Source organism: Hyla sarda, chromosome 2 (assembly GCF_029499605.1).
Source record: "Hyla sarda isolate aHylSar1 chromosome 2, aHylSar1.hap1, whole genome shotgun sequence".
Lineage (NCBI taxonomy): Eukaryota > Metazoa > Chordata > Amphibia > Anura > Hylidae > Hyla > Hyla sarda.
Genome location: NC_079190.1, coordinates 70,127,634 through 70,149,200, shown reverse-complemented (window position 1 = coordinate 70,149,200; position 21,567 = coordinate 70,127,634). Strand labels below are relative to the sequence as shown.

The window sequence follows — 21,567 nt, the reverse complement described above, 5'->3', positions numbered from 1 at the left end:
CGCTGCTCAGCGTTTGGAACAAACTGTTCCGAACGCTGGAGCAGATGCTGGGAGCTCGTGATGTCATAGCCCCGCCCCCTCAATGCAAGTCTAGACTTGCATTGAGGGGGCGGGGCATGATGTAATGAGCGGGCGGGGCTATGATGTCACGAGCTCCCGGCTCCAGCGTTCGGAACAGTTTATTCCAAACGCTGAGCAGCGGAGTACCCCTTTAATGCGCAGGATTTGTAACTGCAGATTAGAAGCTGTGCTCAGTTATTTAGTTTACATTGAAATCTGCAGCAGAAAATCCTGCATAGAATACTGTACGTGTGAACGTACCCTAATAGTCCTCTTAAAATACCCCACTCCGTAATAATACCCCCTTTAGGGTAGCTAGGTCATTGCATGCCCCTGCACTAGGATACTCACAGCATCCTGTAGATTGAGGTCATACAGCTGACTGTGACCTATAAGACCAGCGGTCTTCAAACTGGGGCCCTCCAGATGTTGCAAAACTACAACTCCCAGCATGCCCGGACAGCCAACGGCTGTCCGGGCATGCTGGGAATTGTAGTTTTGCAACATCTGGAGGGCCACAGTTTGAAGACCACTGTATAAGACTGACAGGGATGACGCATATGCAGTTGAAAGTGACAATCACTCTGCTGGGGATCCGGGGCACCGCGCCAAAAAGTCCTGGAAGAAGGGGGAAGGGAAACATCAGCATTAGATCTGGTGTTAGGATAGTCCATGGCAGACTCTGTCAAGAATACAGGACAAATTCTTGGTATTCACATTACTTACCTCGCTTATTTCAGGATTTATTTTCCTTTATCTTATCACTTTATATTTACAATTCTAGTCACCTTCGGAGATGCAATACTCAGGATTTAGGTGGCAAAATGTATATATTTGTTAAAGATTAAATATAGGTTGTCACATATTAAAGGAGATGTCTCACCAGTATAAACCCTTCCTGGGTTCCAGATATTATATTCGAGCATATGGATCTTATTCTCCTTCTCCTAGGAACCTCCTTTATAAGCCAGACTGAACAGACTCTAAGGCCGGGTTCACGCAGCAGAATTATGTATGAATTTATGGCTAATTCACTTCAATGAAATTTCTACGGGGGAAATTCTGCTGTGTGAATGGGACAGCGGAATTCCACTGGAGTGTATTGGCTATAAATTCATGCACAAATTCTGGCGTGTAAACTAGATATGAGCGAACTTACAGTAAATTTGATTCGTCACGAACTTCTCGGCTCGGCAGTTGATGACTTATCCTGCGTAAATTAGTTCAGCTTTCCGGTGCTCCCATGGGCTGGAAAAGGTGGATACAGTCCTAGGAAAGAGTCTCCTAGGACTGTATCCACCTTTTCCAGCCCACCGGAGCACCTGAAAGCTGAACTAATTTATGCAGGAAAAGTCATCACCTGCTGAGCCGAGAAGTTCGTGACGAATCGAATTTACTGTAAGTTCGCTCATCTCTAGTGCAAACATATACCATACATGGGGATGGAGTTCCATTTACCTGGGCAAGACATTGTAAGTATATACATCCATATGCCATTCACTATCCTGCTTGTAATCGGTGCCGGGTGGGTGGGGGTGTCGTGCACTGCGATCCGCGGTCCCGCTTGCACTCACGGCAGGGGAGGGGTGTTGGATGATGGGGTCCTCGGGCTCTGCAGGAGGGTGTTTGTTATCACAGGGAGGCACAGCAGCCGTCCTCTCTGCCGTGCACATCGCTGCTCCCGCCTGTCTGAATGACAGGCAGGGTGCTGCTCTGTGCTTTTCAGTGTCCCGTCTGAACTGAGATTTCGGAATCACGCTGCCAAGCCGGCATGAGTCCGAAATCAATGAGCCAGGACATGTAGGGAGACCCCTAGTAGTCAGTTTTTATTAGTAAAACATTTTTTGTTAATCACATGTCATTAGAAAGTTGTTTCTAATACATTAATTAATAAAATATAAAAAGTTTTTAGTGACAGGTATTCTTTAAGAATTATTGCTGGTGGTTTCCTAAACTGTAGGCACTGTAATGACCACTAGATGGCAATACATACCAGTTTAACAGGTTAGAGTGTCAACAACAGGTTGGGGTTACACACAAAAATTTTGTAGTTGTTTTTTTTTTCTTTTCCCAGCGAGTCGCTAACTACTTTCGGTTCACGCATGCAAGCCAAGCTAGCAGAATATGAGCAGCTAGGAAAAAAGCTGAAAGTTATAAAGGGAAGATCTGAAGTTTGCCCGCTACCAAAGAGATAACTTTGCCAAGGCCATGAGGGCGAGGTTCGCTGCCAGGGTGTGCGAGCTGAAGGCAGAGGAGCAGGAGGTGGTGAGAGCCCGTATGCTGATTGTAGAGGGAACGGGCAAGTTTCAAGAAAAATGTAAAAATGAAGACCGCTTTAAAACCATGCAGACCCCTGTGAAGGAGGAAGAGGATGGCCAGGGGGAGGAAGAGTGCCTGTGCATCACGGAGGAGAAGATGGAGGAAGGTGGTGAGGGAGATGGCGGCAGTGAGGGTGATGAGAGTGAGGGGGATGTGTGTGATACCCCGTGTACCCCTAAGAACTCTGTCACCCCGAGTGCGGATTACATCAACCCTGCCCATGTCGCCTTACCAGCCACCTCTGAGGAAAGTTACAGCAGTGATGGAGGTGACAGCAGCTCAGTCAGTGGGGGGCTGCTGCGGGCCATAGTGATGCAGGAGTCACCCACCCGTCTGGAGAATTTTAGTTTCGGCCAGGACCTGGGCCCTGAGGGGAGTAAGAGGAAGAAAAAGAAGTAGAAAAAGGCTGAGGAGCAAGTGAAGTTTGTCTTCTCCCCTTTCCAGCAGTCTGGGCCAACTGAAAAGTTGGTTCAGACTGCTGGGCCCCCCACCCTGCCAGATCCCGCTTCTGCTGTGGAACGGGACCAGCACGGGGGGGGGGTACAGTGTTGCATCCAACATGGCCGCGGGTCCTACAGTCACCCATCCTACTGGTAGGGAAGAGCAGGACGGGCTAATGGTGATCGATAGTTATGTGGCACTGTGTAAGGGGAGCGGTTCCCCGAGAATTGTGGGCAATGTTACCAGCTCTGCGGGCACTCCCCTGAGAGGGGGGAGGGGGAGTGTCCGGGCGCCAGGACCTGCTGCTGAGCCCGTGTGGTCAGGTGCAGTGTGTGGCGCGGGCACTGTGGGGAACTCTGTGAGAGAAGGGAGTTCCTGCACATCAGCTGCAGGATGAGGGGTGGAGGTGCGCCCGGAGGGGCAGCCTCAGCCTCGGGATTTGGCGGTGACGTCCTGTATGGAGGAGGAGTCAGCATCGCCAACAATGGCAGCCGCCGTTGACCTAAGGAGGAATAAGAAGGCCAAGCTAAAGCATGTCCAGGCCAGCCCTGAGTTAGTGGGTGAAGCAGCTGCTGAACCCAAAAATACTGTTAATGAAAGCAATGTGAATACAAGGGGTGTGAATGATGGGAGTGGTAGTGCTGTGGATGAGAGGGGTGTATGTGGTAGTGGTGTAGATGGGAGGAGTGGTAGTGGTGTAGATGGGAGGAGTGGTAGTGGAGTGAATGGGAGGAGTGGTAGTGGAGTGAATGGGAGGAGTGGTAGTGGAATGAATGTGAGGAGTGGTAGTGGAATGAATGGGAGGAGTGGTAGTGGAATGAATGGGAGGGGTGGTAGTGGTGTGAATGAGAGGAGTGGTAGTGGTGCAGATGGGAGGAGTGGTAGTGGAATGAATGTGAGGAGTGGTAGTGGAATGAATGGGAGGAGTGGTAGTGGAATGAATGGGAGGGGTGGTAGTGGTGCAGAGGGGAGGAGTGGTAGTGGAATGAATGGGAGGGGTGGTAGTGGTGTGAATGAGAGGAGTGGTAGTGGTGCAGAAGGGAGGAGTAGTGGCTTTTCTGGCAGTAAAGGTGGCCTAGGCGGGGACGTAGGGACGGTGTCTGGTCCGGCGTTCAGGGAACACGGTCACCCACATCCCTTCGGCCGCCTTCGTGGGACGCGACAGGATTCAGATCTTCTACCAGGGGCAGCCGAAGCTGTGTCACAGGTGTGGTGACCCAAACCACTTTAGTGCCAACTGCACTCAGCAGATATGTGCCCTCTGCTGTGGGGTGGGTCACCTGGCAGCCACCTGTGGGCAGATTTGGTGTAACTTGTGTGGGGACTTAGGTCACCTGTTCAGTCGGTGTCCGCGCTTGTTCTCTAATGATGTGACCGCCCCGGCTAGGGAAAGCCTAACGGTATCCCTGGCGGGGGAGGGGACCACTGGAGGAGAGGGGGTACCAAAGCCAATGAAGGAAAAACATAAGACCCCCTCTATGCGTAGGCGAGAGGAGAAGCGCAGGTTGGAGAGGGCCCTTGAGAATGCCCAGATGCCAGGGGTAGCTCGGGGTCCAACTCCAGACACTGGCTCAGAAGGAGGTCAGAATAACTCTGAGGCTTTGGGTGAGGCCGAACTGGACGAGGAGATAGATTGACTGTGTAGGGAAGAAGGTCAAGATGCTCCTTCCTCCAGTCATGCCTCTGAATCCGAAACTGTGGATGAGGAGGAGTAGGAGGGGCAGATAGTAAATGGTGGCCAGAAAAAGAAGAGGAGGAAGAAGGGAAGAAGGCGGCGCCGTCCTCTTCTTCAGTTGTAGCCTCAGGCCATAGAACGAACAACTCAGTCTCCGACCCTCTGATTGTCCTTTCAAATCGATATGAGGCCCTCGGGGATACTATCTCCCCTCCTTCTCTCGAGGGTCAGGAGGCAATGCAGCCTTCAGGAGGTGCCGAGCCTCCTTCCTCTGGGGCAGTTTCCTCAAGGGGGGGGGGGGAGGTAACACCAGATGCCGGAGGTAAAGATCCTGGGATGGATATGTCCCTGAGTTAAAAAAGGGGTAAAGGGTCTTCCTCCGATTAAGATGGGGGTGGAGGGAAGGAGAGGAAGAAGGTTTAAGGGGTGAGGCCATCTAACTAAATCACCCAGGATGGCGGCACTCACCCCACTGACTCTGGCATCTATTAACTGTGCCAGCATAAAGTCAGATACGGGTAGATTTGCAGCCTTTGATTTTCTCGGCCGCGTTTAAGCCGACATTTTCTTTTTACAGGAGACCAGGTTGTCAGATCTAGCCTCTCTGGTAAAAGCCAGGAGAGAATGGAGGCACGGTCCCTCCCACTGGTCTCTTGCGGCTGAGCCGTATAGTGGGGTGGCGGTCCTTTTTACCGCTCCTGTTGAATGCAGACGGGTTATTGAGTTAGAAATGGGGAGGTGCCTGATCTTAGATGACTTCATGAAGGGACAAGAGCTCCGGCTCATTAACATCTACGCCCCGCAAACTAAGCGGGGCCGTAAAAATCTCTTTATGAGGATTAAGCCCTTTCTTTTTACGAGTCGGCAAGTGATCTTTGGAGGGGACTTCAATAATGTCACGAGGTCCCAAGATAGGAGAGGCTCCAATGGTCTGCTGACTTGCGATAGTGTGGCGCTGATTAGCATAGCTAGAGAAGCTCGCCTAGAGGATGCCCACATCCGGAGCCCCTCGGGACACGCGGGTTTCACCTATCATAAAGGTAGTCTCAGGTCTAGGATAGATAGGTTTTATTTAAAGGAGGAAACCGTCTCTTCCGCAGTGTCCGTGGTTGAGGTGGAGTTCTCCGATCACTGTATGATTTTGTTTTCCCTGAATGTTTCAAAGACACCCCCAGATGGGAAAAGGTTATTGGAAGCTGAATTCGTCCCTCCTGGAGGAAGCGGAGATAAGACAGTCCTTCGAGGATTTTCTTCAGAGTGAAGTACCTTTACTGGATCTTTGTAGTAATAATAATAAGCTGTAGTGGTGGGAGATATTCAAGAAGTGGGTTGCGGGGTTCTTCCGCCAGCTCTCGAGCCTCAGGTCCCTGAACAGGTATCCCTTGTATCAGGGTCTAAGGAGGAAACTCGAGATTCTCGTCTCGACTGGAGGTAGTCGAGAGGATATCTCCAGAGTGAAGTCCTTGCTGATGAGGTGTCAGTACGATAGGCACACATCTTTGGTTTTTGAGAGGGATTTCAGGAAGTACCTCTCGCCCGACCCTTACAGAAACTATAAGATTTCAGTGATTAGTAAAGTCATTTCAGGACTGATTGATAGTACAGGATCTCTGAATCGGTCCAGATCAGGGATCTTGGAGATCATCAGATCCTTCTACTCGCACCTCTTGGGGAGGAAGGATCTAGATCGAGACAAGATGTCAGCTTTCCTGGCTGAAACCATTCCTGAGCCAGGGGTAGACCCCTCTCTTGATGTCTTGGCAGAAGAAATCAGAGGAAGTGAGACTGGCGATCGAGGGGCTTGCCCCTAAGAAGTCGCCAGGTCCGGATGGCTAAACATCCGAGTGGTACAGGACCTTTAAGGAGTCTTTAGCTCCCCTCTTGACTGAGATATTCAATTAGTGTCTCTCCTCGGGCACTCTGCCGAAGTTAATGAGGAGGTCAGCATTGATTCTTCTGTCAAAGGGTAAAGATACTAGCCATATTGAGAATTGTAGACCCATAGCTATTCTCAATACGGAGGAAGCTTCTGGCTAAGATACTGTTTAATCGGCTGGTGAAGTTTGCACCCCAGCTCCTTTCAGGGCTCAGCACTGCTCTGTTCCAGGCCGAAGCACCTTAAGTGCTGTCCTTAGTGTCAGGGAGGCAGTGGATCAGAGTAGTGCGGGTTTCTGGAAGGGGTACTTGCTGTCCCTGGATCAGACCAAAGCGTTTGATCGGGTTAACCCACGACTACCTCTGATCTGTCCTCCTGAGATATGGCTTACCGTGTACTTTTGTTAATTGGCTTAAGATCTTGTATGCAGGGGCAGAGAGTTTCCCCGCTGGTGAACGGTTGGTCTGGCCGCTCTTTTGTGGTGGGGCCCGGAGTCCGTCAGGGTTGTCCTTTGAGCCCGCTTTTATACGTGTTTGCGATCGATCCCTTCGTCCGGAGGGTAGATTGTGGGCTGTTGGCGGGAGTCGGGATGAGTCTGGCAGAGCTGGATGTCACCCAGAGAGTAGTGGTGTATGCTGATGATGTCACCATTTTCGTGTCCTCAAGAGAGAGAGGAGGTCGATGTGGTGATGTCGGAAGTGGACCGCTACTCGGAGGCATCCGGGTCTAAGATCAACTGGGATAAGTGTGAGAGTCTCTGGCTGGGAGGGGGAGATCCCACATTTGATCTCCCGGACACTCTTCCAGGGCCCCAAGAGTCAGCAAAAGTTTTGGGCATCACATTCGGCCAGGATGATTATCCCACCAAAAACTGGGATGGTAAGCTTCAGGATGCCACTCAGAAGGTGGACCAGTGTAAGGGATGGTCTTTGACCCTCAGGGAAAGGGTACACCTGATCAAATCGTACCTGCTCCCCTTGTTTATCTATCTGGGCAGCGTATGTATCTAGCCAGAGGCTTACTATACTAGGATCTACAGCCTGTTTTTCCAACTGTTATGGGGGAACAGGATGAACCTAGTCAAGAGGGAGGTTATGTACCGCACGAGGAGACTAGGGGGTTTATCTATGGTAAACCCTGTGGTGTTCTTAACGAACACCTTTTTGAAAGCTAACATTTCAAACCTCTGGTCAGAGAGGGCTTCTCCATGGGTACTCTCCTGCAGGGAATGGTTTCGCCCTTTCTTCCAGGAATGGGAGACAGGAGGGCGAGTGAAGGACCTCCGTACGCCCCACGGATATCTTCCGGCTTATGCTACCCCGACTCTGAAGGCGATACATCGGTGGGGTCTGGGAGATCAGGACCCAGTAAAGGCAGTTCCCTGACAAGCTAGTTCTGTTGACCCACTTCCAGAAGCCTCTAGCGCTCAGGGACTGCCCAGGTCGGGATCTGAGGGTGGGGTTGTACCTTTTAAACATGAACAGGATCCCCCAGAAGTTTTGGGACTTGGCCTGGCGCTGCTTTCAGAGGAAGCTATATGTAAAGGAAAACTTGAAGCACCGGAGCTCTGATGACCGGATGACCACTTCCTGCTTCATTGTCCTTTTAATATAGGGGTCTACAACCCGGTGGGCGTTTCCATTGGCTGGAGTCAACTTGCCAACTTTACCTATCCGGAGTGGGCTTATGGGGCATTCAGGAACCTGGGTGGCCGAGGCCGGGGCACTTTATTTGTAGTCAGTTTAGTGGTTAGGTACCACACGTGGAACGCACGGTGTCTAGTATCTACACAGCGGAAAGTCCTCTCCGAAGTGGAGGTCTGTACGAACATCACCGGTGACCTCGGGAAGCTCAGGTCTTTGGAGTATGGCAGTCTTGGTACCAGTAGGGCTTCTCTCATGTGGAGAGGTTTTTCATTTGATGTACCCTAGGTACAAGACCTCTTTCTGGTTAGGGATAGTGATGTAGAGACAGAGAGAGGATGAGTGCAGGGTCAGTTTGTTGAAGTGATAACAGTAGGGTGAGTCGTAGGGAAAAGTTAGTAGAGAGAGTTTAAAAAGTAATATCAGGATTGCCATCCTTCTTCCTGGTGGTGGGCTATGCATGTACACCCTAGTCTTTTTGTTTTCAGAATATGTACTGCGTAAAGGGCTTACAGGCGAGCGAACTTGGGCCTAAGGTGGGTTGTATTGTTTTGTATATGATGTTATGTTAAGAAGTTGTATTTGTATAGTTGGTTTGGGTATAGATAAGGTTGGGTGGGGAAATTGGTGGGTTGGTGAATGTTTGGAGGGGCTGGCATGGGTCAGTTATGGACTGGACTGGATATCCATGGACTATGGACTCTGACCCATGTCAAGGTGGGTAGTTGTGCGGGTAATGGGTTAGTCTAGTGTAGGATGTCATGTGTTTTGTAGGTGTATAGTTTGGTTTGTTGATGTATATAGTTTATGTATAAATTAGAATTTAGGTTATGTATTTGTGCTTTTATATTTGTATTGTATATCTTATTATATAGGATGGGGATAGGCAGTCGGATCAGATTTAGTTAGCATTTTTTTTTTTTTTTTTATATTATTGTACTTTAATATTGGTTATACTGTGGTAGTGTAGAAAAAAGGGGGTGGTGTGTTAGTTATGAATGTAATGTGTGGTTGAGTTTTTTACCAAGTTTGGTTGTTTTTAGTTAAAACTAAGTAAAGCTATTTTATGTTTATGTAAAGAATGCGTGTGTGTGTGAGAGAGAGATAGTATTTTGATAATATATATTTATAGGTATATTGTTAGTTTAGTCAAGCTGGGCTGACCGGTTAAGCAGGTTTTGTTGTGTTTAAAAACGGGAAAAGTTTGTTATTGCTAGTTAAGCTTGTTTTTCTGTTTTGTTAAGTTGTACATATTTATAATAAAAAGAGTGTCAGCAGAGAGCACTAATGCAGCTGATAAGTACTGGAAGGATAACATTTTTTAATAGAAGTCCTTTACAAATCCGTTTAACTTTCTGGCACTAGATGATAAAAAAAAAAAGTTTTCCACCGGAGTACCCCTTTAAAAAATGATAAAAAGTAAAAAAGCTACCCCTCTGCCCAAGATACCCTGCTGCTTTCTTTCTCCAGAAGCCCCACCCTGGCCTCCTTGCATGTCTCTGGCACTGAAGGCTCTTTGGTTGACTGTCTTCTGGGACCCCTCCATCCAATATGAGATCATCCAAAGTTTGTACCAGACTTGTGTTCCCTGGGAAGCTTTATGCCCCTTGATGCTGTGTTATGTGACTGGCCATCACCACGTCATGCTCCTTTTGAATACCTTAAGCTACAACATTTTTACTCTTCCCAGTTTGGGCAATTCTCTATCCAGCACTGTCTAGATGTTTTTTGTTTAACCCACAGGGCAGTCATCCCCATGAAACCCCAAGAGATCAGATTTAAGTTTCTGTTGCGCTGGTACTGTGTGGCGCCCTTTAGTGCCAAGCACATGCTGGCAATGTGGGAGTAGAAAGGGTACAATCAGGGCCAGCCTTAGGTGTTCAGGTGCCCTGTGCGAGCTAACCTTGTGCTCCCCCCCCCCCCCCCCATTACCCCATAAACATACACAAAGAGGAAAAAAAATCTTTGTAACAAATATTTTTTAAAAATATTTAATCATTCCCCTGCCCCCTTAATCAGTCCCATGTCCCCCATAATCAGATGCAGTATAGTTCCCCCACATTAGGTGCAGTATAGTTCCCCACATTAGGTGCAGTATAGTTCCCCACATTAGGTGCAGTATAGTTCCCCCACATTAGGTGCCATATAGCTCCCCACATTAAGTGCAGTATAGCTCCCCCACATTAGGTGCAGTATAGTTCCCCACATTAGGTGCAGCATAGCTCCCCCACATTAGGTTGGCAGTATAGCTCCCCACATTAGGTGCAGTATAGCCCCATATTAGGAAGAAGCAGGTTCCCCAAATTAGGTGCAGTATAGCTCCCCACATTAGGTGCAGTATAGCTCACATTAGCAAGAAGCAGTTTCCCCACATTAGGTAGTAGCAGGTTCCCCAAATTCGGTAGCATTGTCGTTCCCCCATTCCCCCCCTCCCCCCACCGACTCACAGACAGACAACCACACATGCACACACACACACACACACAGACAGACAGACAACCACACATGCACACACACAGATACCCACACATACACATAAACAACCTTACCTGACCTGCGCTTCTCTTCTCTCCGGCGGCGCCCTGACGAGTGACGTCACTGACGTCCTGTGCGGGTCTGCGGAGGTACGTCACATGCGCGACGTCCCTCTTCAGACTCCGGCCGCCAGCCAACCGGAGATGCGGAGGAGGTCGGGGTAAGTGATGCCTTCCAGTGTAATGAAGAAAACTGTGCCCTGAAGAGGAATGTGACCCTCCGCATAGGGACACAGATGAGGGAGGGTAGTGGGAATGTAATGAGAGGGAGCGGCCTGCAAAGCAGAAAACTGTGTCCCTGTGCGGAGGGTCACATTCCACTACAGGGCACAGTTTTCTTCATTACACCGGCATTTAGCGCTGCTTGCACGAAGCAGGGCTAAATCCCGGGCGTCAGGCAATGCAAATTATATATACTTGGTGCGAGCTGTGTCGGCCACCCGGCGCCCCTGTTGCTATGGCGCCCTGTGCGGCCGCACAGCTCGCACACCCCTAAGGCCGGCCCTGGGTATGATAATGCACATTTAGTGGAAATGTCCTAGCCTCACACTGTTTTTGGAGGCCTTTCTTAAAGGAGTACTCTGGGTTGGGGGGGGGGGGGGGGGGGGTTGTTCAGAAAAAAATAAACATCTACTTACCGCCCGCATCTCCCCCGCGCCCCTGTTGTCCTAGTACAGTCCCCTGTGCACTCCTCTTTCTGGTTTCCTGTGAGCCACACTGTTTATGTAGCTGTCAAATATTAGATACCTCCAAATACGCTATTATACCAATACACTGAGGAAGGAATCTCTTTAATATGTAACTCATAAATGTATGTACATCGGAATGTAATATTTCATACACTTATCCACCAGTTGTTTCAATGTATTTGCTTTGTTTGTTATCTCATAAACATTAGAGATTACAGAGAACTGTTAAAAGTGATGAATACAGACAATGGTCCTGGATCTCCTGGTATTAAACCACCAAGCTACATGTACAGGTCCTCATCATCCTCATTGATCAGAAGAGAACACTTGTCTTGTCTGTCGCCCGCTAAAGAATTTTGTAGAGATCTGCTGGATGACACTTGGCTGACATAGCTGATCTGATCCCAGGTACTGGTCATTGGGATATCCCTCCTCCTGTCATCCATCCCAACATGAACACTTATCTGCGATGGGGTAAGTGGCTTCATTTGCCCTTGGGCTCCAGCTTCATATCTATCCAGGTCTGGTTTGCTGTAGCTGTAAGGGATAGACGGAAAACATGTCACAACAGTTCTAGCCTATGATGGCTTATTATAAACAGCATAAGGCCGGGTTCACATCTGCATTGAAGAGTCCGCTCCAGTAATAAACAATGGACCTGGACGGTCCGCTGCACAATGGACACTCATTGACTTTAAATGGGGTTGTCCGATTTCCATCAGGTGTCAATTCAAGTCATTTGAACAGACAGAACAAAATGGAGCTCCTCTGAACAGAGCTTGACGCTGATGTAAACCCGGCCAAAGAGATAATAAGGATTAAGAGGGGAATTCATCAAGCTTTCTGTCTAAAAAAGTCGCATCGAAAGTCTATCACTTCTCCTGCGACTTTTGTGCGACTTTTGATCTAGATCATATCTGAAAGTGAACTACCATGTGCAGTGCTTTGGAATAGTTTTATGCAGTGGTGATCGATTCATGATGTGCGACTTTTCTCTGAAAGTCGCAGCTCCCGTCATTTACACACTAACCCACACCAATTTTCTTCAGCCCAGAAAAGTACTCATAGCGCCTGCCAACCCCCCCCCCCCCCCCTCCACACACACACTCCCAGACATCTGTTGGCCCCTCCATGCGATGATGTTACCTGTCCCTCTCCCTACAGATGTCCATCCTGGATACACACCACCGGCCCACGCATGCCAGCCGCCCCCCCCCCCCCCTGGACAGTCTGTGCAGGAGTTATGCAAAAGCTGAATTCAGATGTCCATCCCTGCTACTCTCGTCGGCTCATTTTTGCCCCGTATCTGGTTTTGTGACCAGACCTAAAACCGTGGTATGTCGGTGACCGTATCATCAAAACATAGCGTGAACCCACCCTTAGACAACACAAACACACACTAAAATTGTATTGTCCTGGTTGTACAACTCCATCTAGGATTGTGGCTCCGGCACCTCCCTTATTAGACACTGATGATCTGTCTGATCAGTTGCTTATAGTGGTCATAGCCCATTAAAGGGGTACTCTGCTGCTCAGGAACAAACTGCCCCCTCATGACGTCCCACCCCCTCAATGTAAGTCTATGGGAGGGGGCGTGACAGCCATCACGCCCCCTCCCATAGACTTGCATTGAGGGGGCAGGCGTGATGTCATGAGGGGGCGAGGTTATTACGTCACGAGCTCCCGACGCCAGCTCTAAGTGTTGGGAACATTTTGTTCCAAACGCTGAGCAGCAGAGTACCCCTTTAATGCTGTATTAATAAAATAAATCCTGGAATAGACACTGGGGTCTGCCCTCTAGTAAATGAATGATTTAAACTTCTTTTTTGCATGAGCATAATATCTAGTACAGCTGCAAGTCCCAGCCTGACTGCAGATCTGTTCATCCAAACTGATAGCTGAAACTTTAAAGGGAACGTGTCATCAGGTTTAACCCTATATAACTACCAGCAAGACGTTATATCTGAAGATTAGCTTCCTTACCATGCTACAACTAGTCATTGAGGCGTGTAGCTTAAGTCGCCGCACCCTGGGGTATAATCACCCCTCCTCATCCTCTAAGCCTGACCGACAGCCTGGACATGGCCGACATCACTGCTCTCCTCACTGAATTCTCACACATGCCCTGATGCAGATATATCTCTGGGTATTGTGTACTGCTGCCTGGTACATGAGGATGCAGACAAGGCTGTGCAACAGTGGTGTCAGGGAAGTCTTCGGAGTTAGAGATCACCACAGGACATTCAGTGAGAAGAGCGGTGATGGATGTAGGCCGTGCTTGGTCTGTCCGTCATACCAGAGTAGGTGTTATACGGGGATGTTTACAGCCAGGGTGCAATGACTAGTTCGGAAATCTGCATGCCCCAATAACTGGTTGTGACTGACTGAGACAAGCAAGACGCATCCAGGCATTATAGGGAAGCTAAACTTCAGATATACAAAGTGGGCCATTTATATGGATACACTTTAATAAAATGGAAATGGTTGGTGATATTAACTTCCTGTTTGTGGCGCATTAGTATATGTGAGGGGGCAAACTTTTCAGGATGGGTGGTGACCATGGTGGCCACTTTGAATCCAACTTTTGTTTTTTCAATAGGAAGAGGGTCATGTGACACATCAAACTTATTGGGAATTTCACAAGAAAAACAATGATGTGCTTGGTTTTAAGGTAACTTTACTCTTTCATAAGTTATTTACAAGTTTCTGACCCCTTATAAAATGTGTTCAATGTGCTGCCCATTGTGTTGGATTGTCAATGCAACCCTCTTCTCTCACTCTTCACACACTGATAGCAACACCGCAGGAGAAATGCTAGCACAGGCTTCCAGTATCCGTATACACTGCTATATACTACTATATACACCGCAGGAGAAATGCTAGCACAGGCTTCCAGTATCCGTATACACTGCTATACACTACTATATACACCGCAGGAGAAATGCTAGCACAGGCTTCCAGTATCCGTATACACTGCTATATAGTACTATATACACCGCAGGAGAAATGCTAGCACAGGCTTCCAGTATCCGTATACACTGCTATACACTACTATATACACCGCAGGAGAAATGCTAGCACAGGCTTCCAGTATCCGTATACACTGCTATATAGTACTATATACACCGCAGGAGAAATGCTACCACAGGCTTCCAGTATCCGTAGTTTCAGGTGCTGCACATCTCGTATCTTCACAGCATAGACAATTGCCTTCAGATGACCCCAAAGATAAAAGTTTAAGGGGGTCAGATCGGGAGACCTTGGGGGGCCATTCAACTGGCCCACGACGACCAATCCACTTTCCAGGAAACTGTTCATCTAGGAATCCTCGGACCTGACACTCATAATGTGGTGGTGCACCATCTTGCTGGAAAAACTCAGGGAACGTGCCAGCTTCAGTGCATGAAGAGGGAAACACATCAAGTGGATTGGTCATCGTGGTCCAGTTGAATGGCCCCCAAGGTCTCCCGATCTGACCCCCTTAGACTTTTATCTTTGGGGTCATCTGAAGGCAATTGTCTATGCTGTGAAGATACGAGATGTGCAGCACCTGAAACTACGGATACTGGAAGCCTGTGCTAGCATTTCTCCTGCAGTGTATATAGTAGTATATAGCAGTGTATACGGATACTGGAAGCCTGTGCTAGCATTTCTCCTGCGGTGTATATAGTAGTATATAGCAGTGTATACGGATACTGGAAGCCTGTGCTAGCATTTCTCCTGCGGTGTTGCTATCAGTGTGTGAAGAGTGGGAGAAGAGGGTTGCATTGACAATCCAACACAATGGGCAGCACATTGAACACATTTTATAAGTGGTCAGAAACTTGTAAATAACTCATGAAAGAATAAAGTTACGTTAAAACCAAGCACATCATTGTTTTTCTTGTGAAATTCCCAATAAGTTTGATGTGTCACATGACCCTCTTCCTATTAAAAAACAAAAGTTGGATTCAAAATGGCCGACTTCAAAATGGCCGCCATGGTTACCACCCATCTTGAAAAGTTTCCCCCCTCACATATACCAATGTGCCACAAACAGGAAGTTAATATCACCAACCATTCCCATTTTATTAAGGTGTATCCATATAAATGGCCCACCCTGTATAATGTCTTGCTGGTAGTTATATAGGGTAAAATATATGTAGTATATAAGACTAAAAAAGACATCCACACTCAGCACTGGATTCGGGACTCAATGCTCCTTGAGGCCGGAAGAAGGGCATACAGCGCAAAATTTCCGGTGATAGCCTCTTAGCGCCCACGCATGTCTGCAGTCCCGATCCACCGGCTTTCTCCACATAGGAGCATCAAGTCCCGAATCCAGTAATGAGTGCGGATGTCTTTTTTTGTCTTATATACTACATATATTTTAGGCTTTTCTTTGCCTTATATCCTAGCACCACCACATGACTTCTAAAGAAGTGTTTCTCTGGCTACTACACGGATATCTCATTTTGGCTCTGAAGTTAACCCCAGTTTAACCCTATACTAGTGGTGCCGTCTCCACTCTCCTTTACACACATAGGGTAAAATATGATGACAGGTTCCCTTTAAGAGACTATTCAGAACTGTGCTTTGATTAGTGCATGTTGTGACTCTTGCCAGGGCAACGTGAAACTCCTACCATGTGCTATATTTAAGGTAAGGGCCCATTATGGAATTTCCACTTGGAGAAATCCTGGGTGGAAATTCCTGTACAGCAGCCTCCAATTGTCTTCAATGGGATTCGGCTGCACCGTGCACACTGCTAAAATTGTAATTCTGGACTACACCAAAAGAATGAACAGGCTAATAGACACATTTCTACATGTTTGTGGTGGAAATTCAGCAATGTGCAAAGTGCACCAGAATCTCTGCCTGGAATCTCTCCAGGCGGAAATCCCGTAGTGTGCATGGGCGCAAAATGTTAAAGGGGTACTCCGGTGGAAAACATTTTTTTTTTTAAATCAACTGGTGCCAGAAAGTTAAACAGATTTGTAAATTACTTCTATTAAATAATCTTTACCCTTCCAGTACTTAAAAGCAGCTGTATGCTACATAGGAAATTCTTTTCTTTTTGAATTTCTTTTTTGTCCTGTCCACAGTGCTCTCTGCTGACACCTGATGCCCGGATCAGGAACTGTCCAGAGCAGGAGAAAATCCCCATAGCAAACCTATGCTGGTCTGGACAGTTCCTGACATGGACAGAGGTGTCAGCAGAGAGAACTGTGGACAAGAAAAAAGAAAAGAATTTCCTCTGTAGCATTCAGCTGCTAATAAGTACTGAAAGGATTAAGATTTTTAAATAGAAGTAATTTACAAATCTGTTTACATTTCTGGCACCAGTTCATTAAAAAAAAAAAAAGTTTTCCACCGGAGTACCCCTTTAATTCTTTCGGCGGAATACCATGCGGGACTGCATTGCCCGTTGGCATTGCCTACATGATTGTGTCACACTGATCTGCATTGTACAGCACATGTTCCCAACAACAACAAGCATCTGTAAGAGTTTATTCAAATGTTATGGTTATAACTTAAAATGAAGAACCTTTCTGATTATATTTCTGATTTAACCATTTGTAAACCATCAGTCAGAAGGGATGTATCAGCCAGATTCTGGGCCCTTCTTGGCAGCGGGCAAGAAAGAGTTACAGTATATGTACGAAGCTTCTGGGCAGCTGCACATCCACAGTCACTTATGGTTATTTATATGAAGGTTTAGAAGAGCTTTGTATTATTATGGTAATAAAAAATGAAAAGCGTGTTCAGATCTCATATCATTGAAATTGGTTCTCATCATTGTTTCCTATTATATCAGGAAACAAGAATAAGAAACAAGCTGCATTAATAGAGTGTTATGGCCCTAAAGTCAGTTGTATCTGCCCTACTGGGTGAGAGTAATACTAAGGCACCCACAACATAGTATACAAAAAGGCTGCGGTTTGCTTTAACATGGCTATGGACGTAAGGGTCTATTCACATGGTGGAATTTCCGCTTGCCGAATTCCGCCTCAAATTAAAGCCCATAGAATTCTATGGAATTCCGCACTCCCATTCACACTGCTGAATTTCCGCTTGTGGAATTACGCATGGAGTGCGAAATCCCATGGAAGTGTATGGGCTTTAATTTGAGGCAGAATTCTGCCATGTAAATAGACCCTATGGCCACACCTTTGATTTCACATCACAATCTCCAGCAGTGAGATTTATTTGCGGATATGTTGCAGATTTCGACTTCCTCATTAAAGTCGATGTATAAAAATCCACAATAAATCTGCTCTATATGCACAATAGAACTTGACATACTGCTACCCTGTTTCCCCGAAAATACACCCTACCCTGAAAATAAGCCCTAGTTGTATTTTCGGTGTTGGCTGCAATATAAGCCCTACCCCGAAAATAAGACCTAGGCCAGTGGTCTTCAACCTGCGGACCTCCAGATGTTGCAAAACTACAACTCCCAGCATGCCCGGACAGCCAACGGCTGTCCGGGCATGCTGGGAGTTGGAGTTTTGCAACATCTGGAGTTCCGCAGGTTGAAGACCACTGACCTAGGCAATGGCCGGGCTGCAAATATTAAAAAACCTTTGTCCTCCATTCCCCCGTTGCTAAGGAACCGGCCTCACTGTTCTCCGCTGCTCTTGCTGCTTCCTGGTGTTGGGACGTCTCAGAGCCTTAAATGTTATTCAATGTACATATGGTACCGTAAATAAATAAGCCCTACCCTGAAAATAAGTCCTAGTGTGTTTTTGGTGACTAAAATGAATATAAGACCCAGTCTTATTTTCGGAGAAACACGGTAGTTTTAAATCCACATTTAGCAAAGATTTTTGCTTATTTAGTAGTGCATTTTAAACCAAAGTAGGGTCCAATCTATTGTGTGAAACATTTATTAGGCATCTGTGCAATAATTTTTATTAGGCAAAGGGGTACTCAGGAAAAAGAGGAAAAAAAATGTGGCAGAAAGTTATACAGATTTGTAAATTACTTTGATTTAAAAATCTTAATCCTTCCAGTACTTATCAGCTGCTGTATACTCCGGAGGAAGTTGTGTAGTTCTTTCCAGTCTGACCATAGTGTCAGACCATAGTCTGACCAACCGCTGGAACCCTCCCACAATCTTCCTTACGGCGCCCCGGCTCTCCTCCTGAATAAGGCATGTCGACAACCGCACAAAGTGATGGCCGATACGCCTCCTCCATGCAGCTCTATGGGAGAGCCGGAGATTCCCGAGTGTAACCTTAGGGGCTGTCCCATATAGATGCACTGAGGGGTGTGTCTGCCATCACTTCGTGCAGTGGTCTACATGCCTTATTCAGAAGGAGAGCCGGGGCGCCGTAGGGGAGATTGCGGAGGGGCCCTGCGGTCGGACCCCCTGTGATATGACACATATCCCCTATCTTTAGGATAGGGGATAAGTGTTTCTATTCCGCAGATCTCCTTTAATGGCATAGCCAAATGTATGAGATGGAGAAATCCCTTTAACGTAAAGCGTTACTGTCATTTTGAAAAACTTTTGACATGTCACATAGACAATTCAGGTTTTGATCAGTCGAGGTCTAAGTGCTGACACTCGTATGATCTCTAGATATATTTGGGAGTCTATGGAGCCCGACTCTTGCAACCAGAAGGACTAAGCGCCTAGTCAGGGAGTGAAGTCTGCTGCTGTGTGCTTCCCCTGCACACCCCAACTGATCAAAACTCTTCACATATCTTCATGACATGTCAAAACTTCTTAAGGAGTACCTCTCGTCAAAAGTTTTTTATTATAGATTAATATATATATATATATATATATATATATATAGATTAAGTTTGTAATTGGATTCTTTTGAAATTGTGGCCACTAGGGGTCTCACTAGGAGTCCCTGTTTCAGTTATTTCGGACTCACGCCGGCCTGGCTGCTGAGTCCAAAATCGCATACTAAGCGCAGCTCCCCGCCGGACAGACAGGCAGGAGCGAGCGCTGTGCATGGCAGCTCTGTCCTACGACGTTCCTCCTCTCTGTATGGCACGTGTATAGCCAAACAGAAAGGAGGAGACTCAGAAGCTGCCATGCCTGCCCTGTACTTAGCCTGAATGCGCGCTTACAAGAGGGAGCGCAGCATACAGGAAGAAGGGCGAAGCCGGCCCTGGCAGGCATCAGATGACGTCGCGCCTGCCGGCCACGCCCACTTCCTCCCCTCGCACAAAGCTCCAAACTGAGCTACAGAAGATATATGTAAAAAGGTATTTACTGGGGGTTTAAACTTGAAATAGTCACAGGGATAGAGATAGTTAGAGTCAGGGACAGATGGGGAGGGGGATTAGGGAAAGTTTAGTTGATGATAGGTGTTTGAAAGTTGAGGATGCATTTCAGTGCCATCATGTTTCTAGAGTGATTTAGTAAAATTTCAACAAAACCACAGGGTTTTTGCAGTAATATCATAAATTTGTGGCAAACTGTGATGCAATGGGAATGCATCTGCCACATCCTTACTAACAAAAGATGACAAGTCTGTCCAGGTTGCTATAATATACAAGGATTTTAGAATTGGGACAAGGTATTACATTAGTACAAAACCTTACAATATGTTGTTTACAATGAGTTGTATACTGTATATTAATTCCAAATGTCTCCTGAACAGATCAGAACTTACCATTTCAGCTGAAGAGAGGACAAAACCACAGACACAGAGGAGGCTGCCATAGCTGCGGACCCCATCCATGGCTGTAACACCAATCCCACTGGCAGGAAAACACCTATTGATGAGAAAGTAGCTCAGATTAATGATGGCTTGTACATATTACTTATGGTCATGCATAACAAACTGTATATCACAGAGTACAAAGAATGTTCAGCACATGATGGCAATGATAAAGCCCTTAGGGTCTATTCACATGTACAGTATTCTGGGCAGATTTGATGCGCAGGATTTAATGCTGCGTTCAGTCATTCAGTTTACATTGAAATCTGCAGCAGAAAATCCTGTGCATCAAATCCGCGCAGAATACTGTACGTGTGAATAGACCATTAAAGGAGTTCTCTATCTACACCTGGCACCCCCACTAATCACCCACAAGGTGCCCTGATGTTAACAATGCACAGATCTGGAAGCCTTAAAGGGGTATTCTGGATTTATACATCTTATCCCCTATCCAAAGGATAGGGGATAAGATGTATGATCGCAGGGGTCCAGCCACTGTGGACCCCCGCAATCTCGGAGCAGCCCCTGGCATTCTGTGCCGGGCGCTGCCTCCGAGATGGGGACGGGACGTCACGACTAGGCCCCCTAGTGATGCCACGCCCCCTCTATTCATGTCTATGGGAGGGGGAGGACCCCTGCGATCATACATCTTATCCCCTATCCTTTGGATAGGGAATAAGATGTATATAGCCAGAATACCCCTTTAAATCTGTACATTGTGCAGTAGTGGCATCAGGTTACTGAAGAACAGCTTCTATGGTTAGGCAACCAAGGGGTTTTGCCCCGGTGGTCGGAATCCACTGATTAATGGCATTTTGCACACACTTCACGTTTACGCTTTTGAGTACACTTTTCTAGTTTTTGGGCTGTCTTTCCTGGTGGTCTAGGGGAGATATGTGTGGCCATCAGCTTCCTCGCCTTCCTGAAACCCGGGTCTCTGGTTTCACAGAGATGCCAACCAGTTTACGCTCCTTGATTGATACTTGGTTGGCAGGCAGATGCCAGGAGCAGTTTTAAGCTTTGGTGGAGGAGGGACATTGATCCTGGATCCTTCTAGGGGCCTTCTGGCCTGGAGGGGAAGGTTTGTAGGGTCCCCCTCTTTTAGCAGGAGGGCTTGCGATAGGCCGTATCCTTGTGCACTTTTTGTGTAACGTTTTGCACTTTTTTATGCACTTGGGTGATAGAGCACATGCCTCGTCTCCTAACAGCTACATAGCTTTATCTGTATCATATCTTAATAAAATAATAATACTACATAACACTATAACACAAATAAGTTAAAGTAACGTATGACGGTACCTGCTGCAATAGGAATGCTTAGAAGATTATAGATGAGTGCAAACATGAAGTTAATTCTTATTCTTCTCACGGTTCTCTTTGAGAGATGAATGCTGGCAACAACATCCAGCAGATCATTCTGCAACAGAAATCACACCCAGCACTTGTCAATGGATAATAACATAGGATTTTCTTTTTATACAGTGGTCCCTCAAGTTACAATATCAATCGGTTCCAGGACGACCATTGTATGTTGAGACCATTGTATGTGGAGACCAGAACTCTATGGAAACCTGGTAATTGGTTCTGAAGCCACCAAAATGTCATCCAAAAATAGGAAAAAAGTGAGGATTAAATAAAAATAAGTAGATAACTAATACAGATAA

At 47.0% G+C, this 21,567-nt stretch overlaps 1 protein-coding gene and 1 long non-coding RNA gene across 5 annotated transcripts in view; one reads left to right on the top strand and one right to left on the bottom strand.

Annotated features, from left to right (window-relative positions):
* Positions 1 to 11,320: 11,320 nt before the first annotated feature.
* Positions 11,321 to 21,567, bottom strand: part of ATP7B (ATPase copper transporting beta) — a 119,044-nt gene continuing 108,797 nt past the window's right edge. For all 4 annotated transcript variants that reach the window (XM_056562030.1, XM_056562027.1, XM_056562029.1 and 1 more), the window contains 3 exons: positions 21,203 to 21,320; positions 19,856 to 19,958; positions 11,321 to 11,774 (listed from right to left, as the gene is read on the bottom strand). In XM_056562030.1, the coding sequence (XP_056418005.1) occupies positions 11,519 to 11,774; positions 19,856 to 19,958; positions 21,203 to 21,320 (477 nt within the window). In that variant the 3' untranslated portion in view covers positions 11,321 to 11,518. The remainder of the gene's footprint in view (positions 11,775 to 19,855; positions 19,959 to 21,202; positions 21,321 to 21,567) is intronic.
* On the top strand, positions 11,572 to 21,530 carry LOC130358586 (uncharacterized). The gene is made up of 3 exons (XR_008889578.1): positions 11,572 to 11,711; positions 19,844 to 19,995; positions 21,386 to 21,530. It is a non-coding gene; the product is annotated as an uncharacterized LOC130358586 (long non-coding RNA).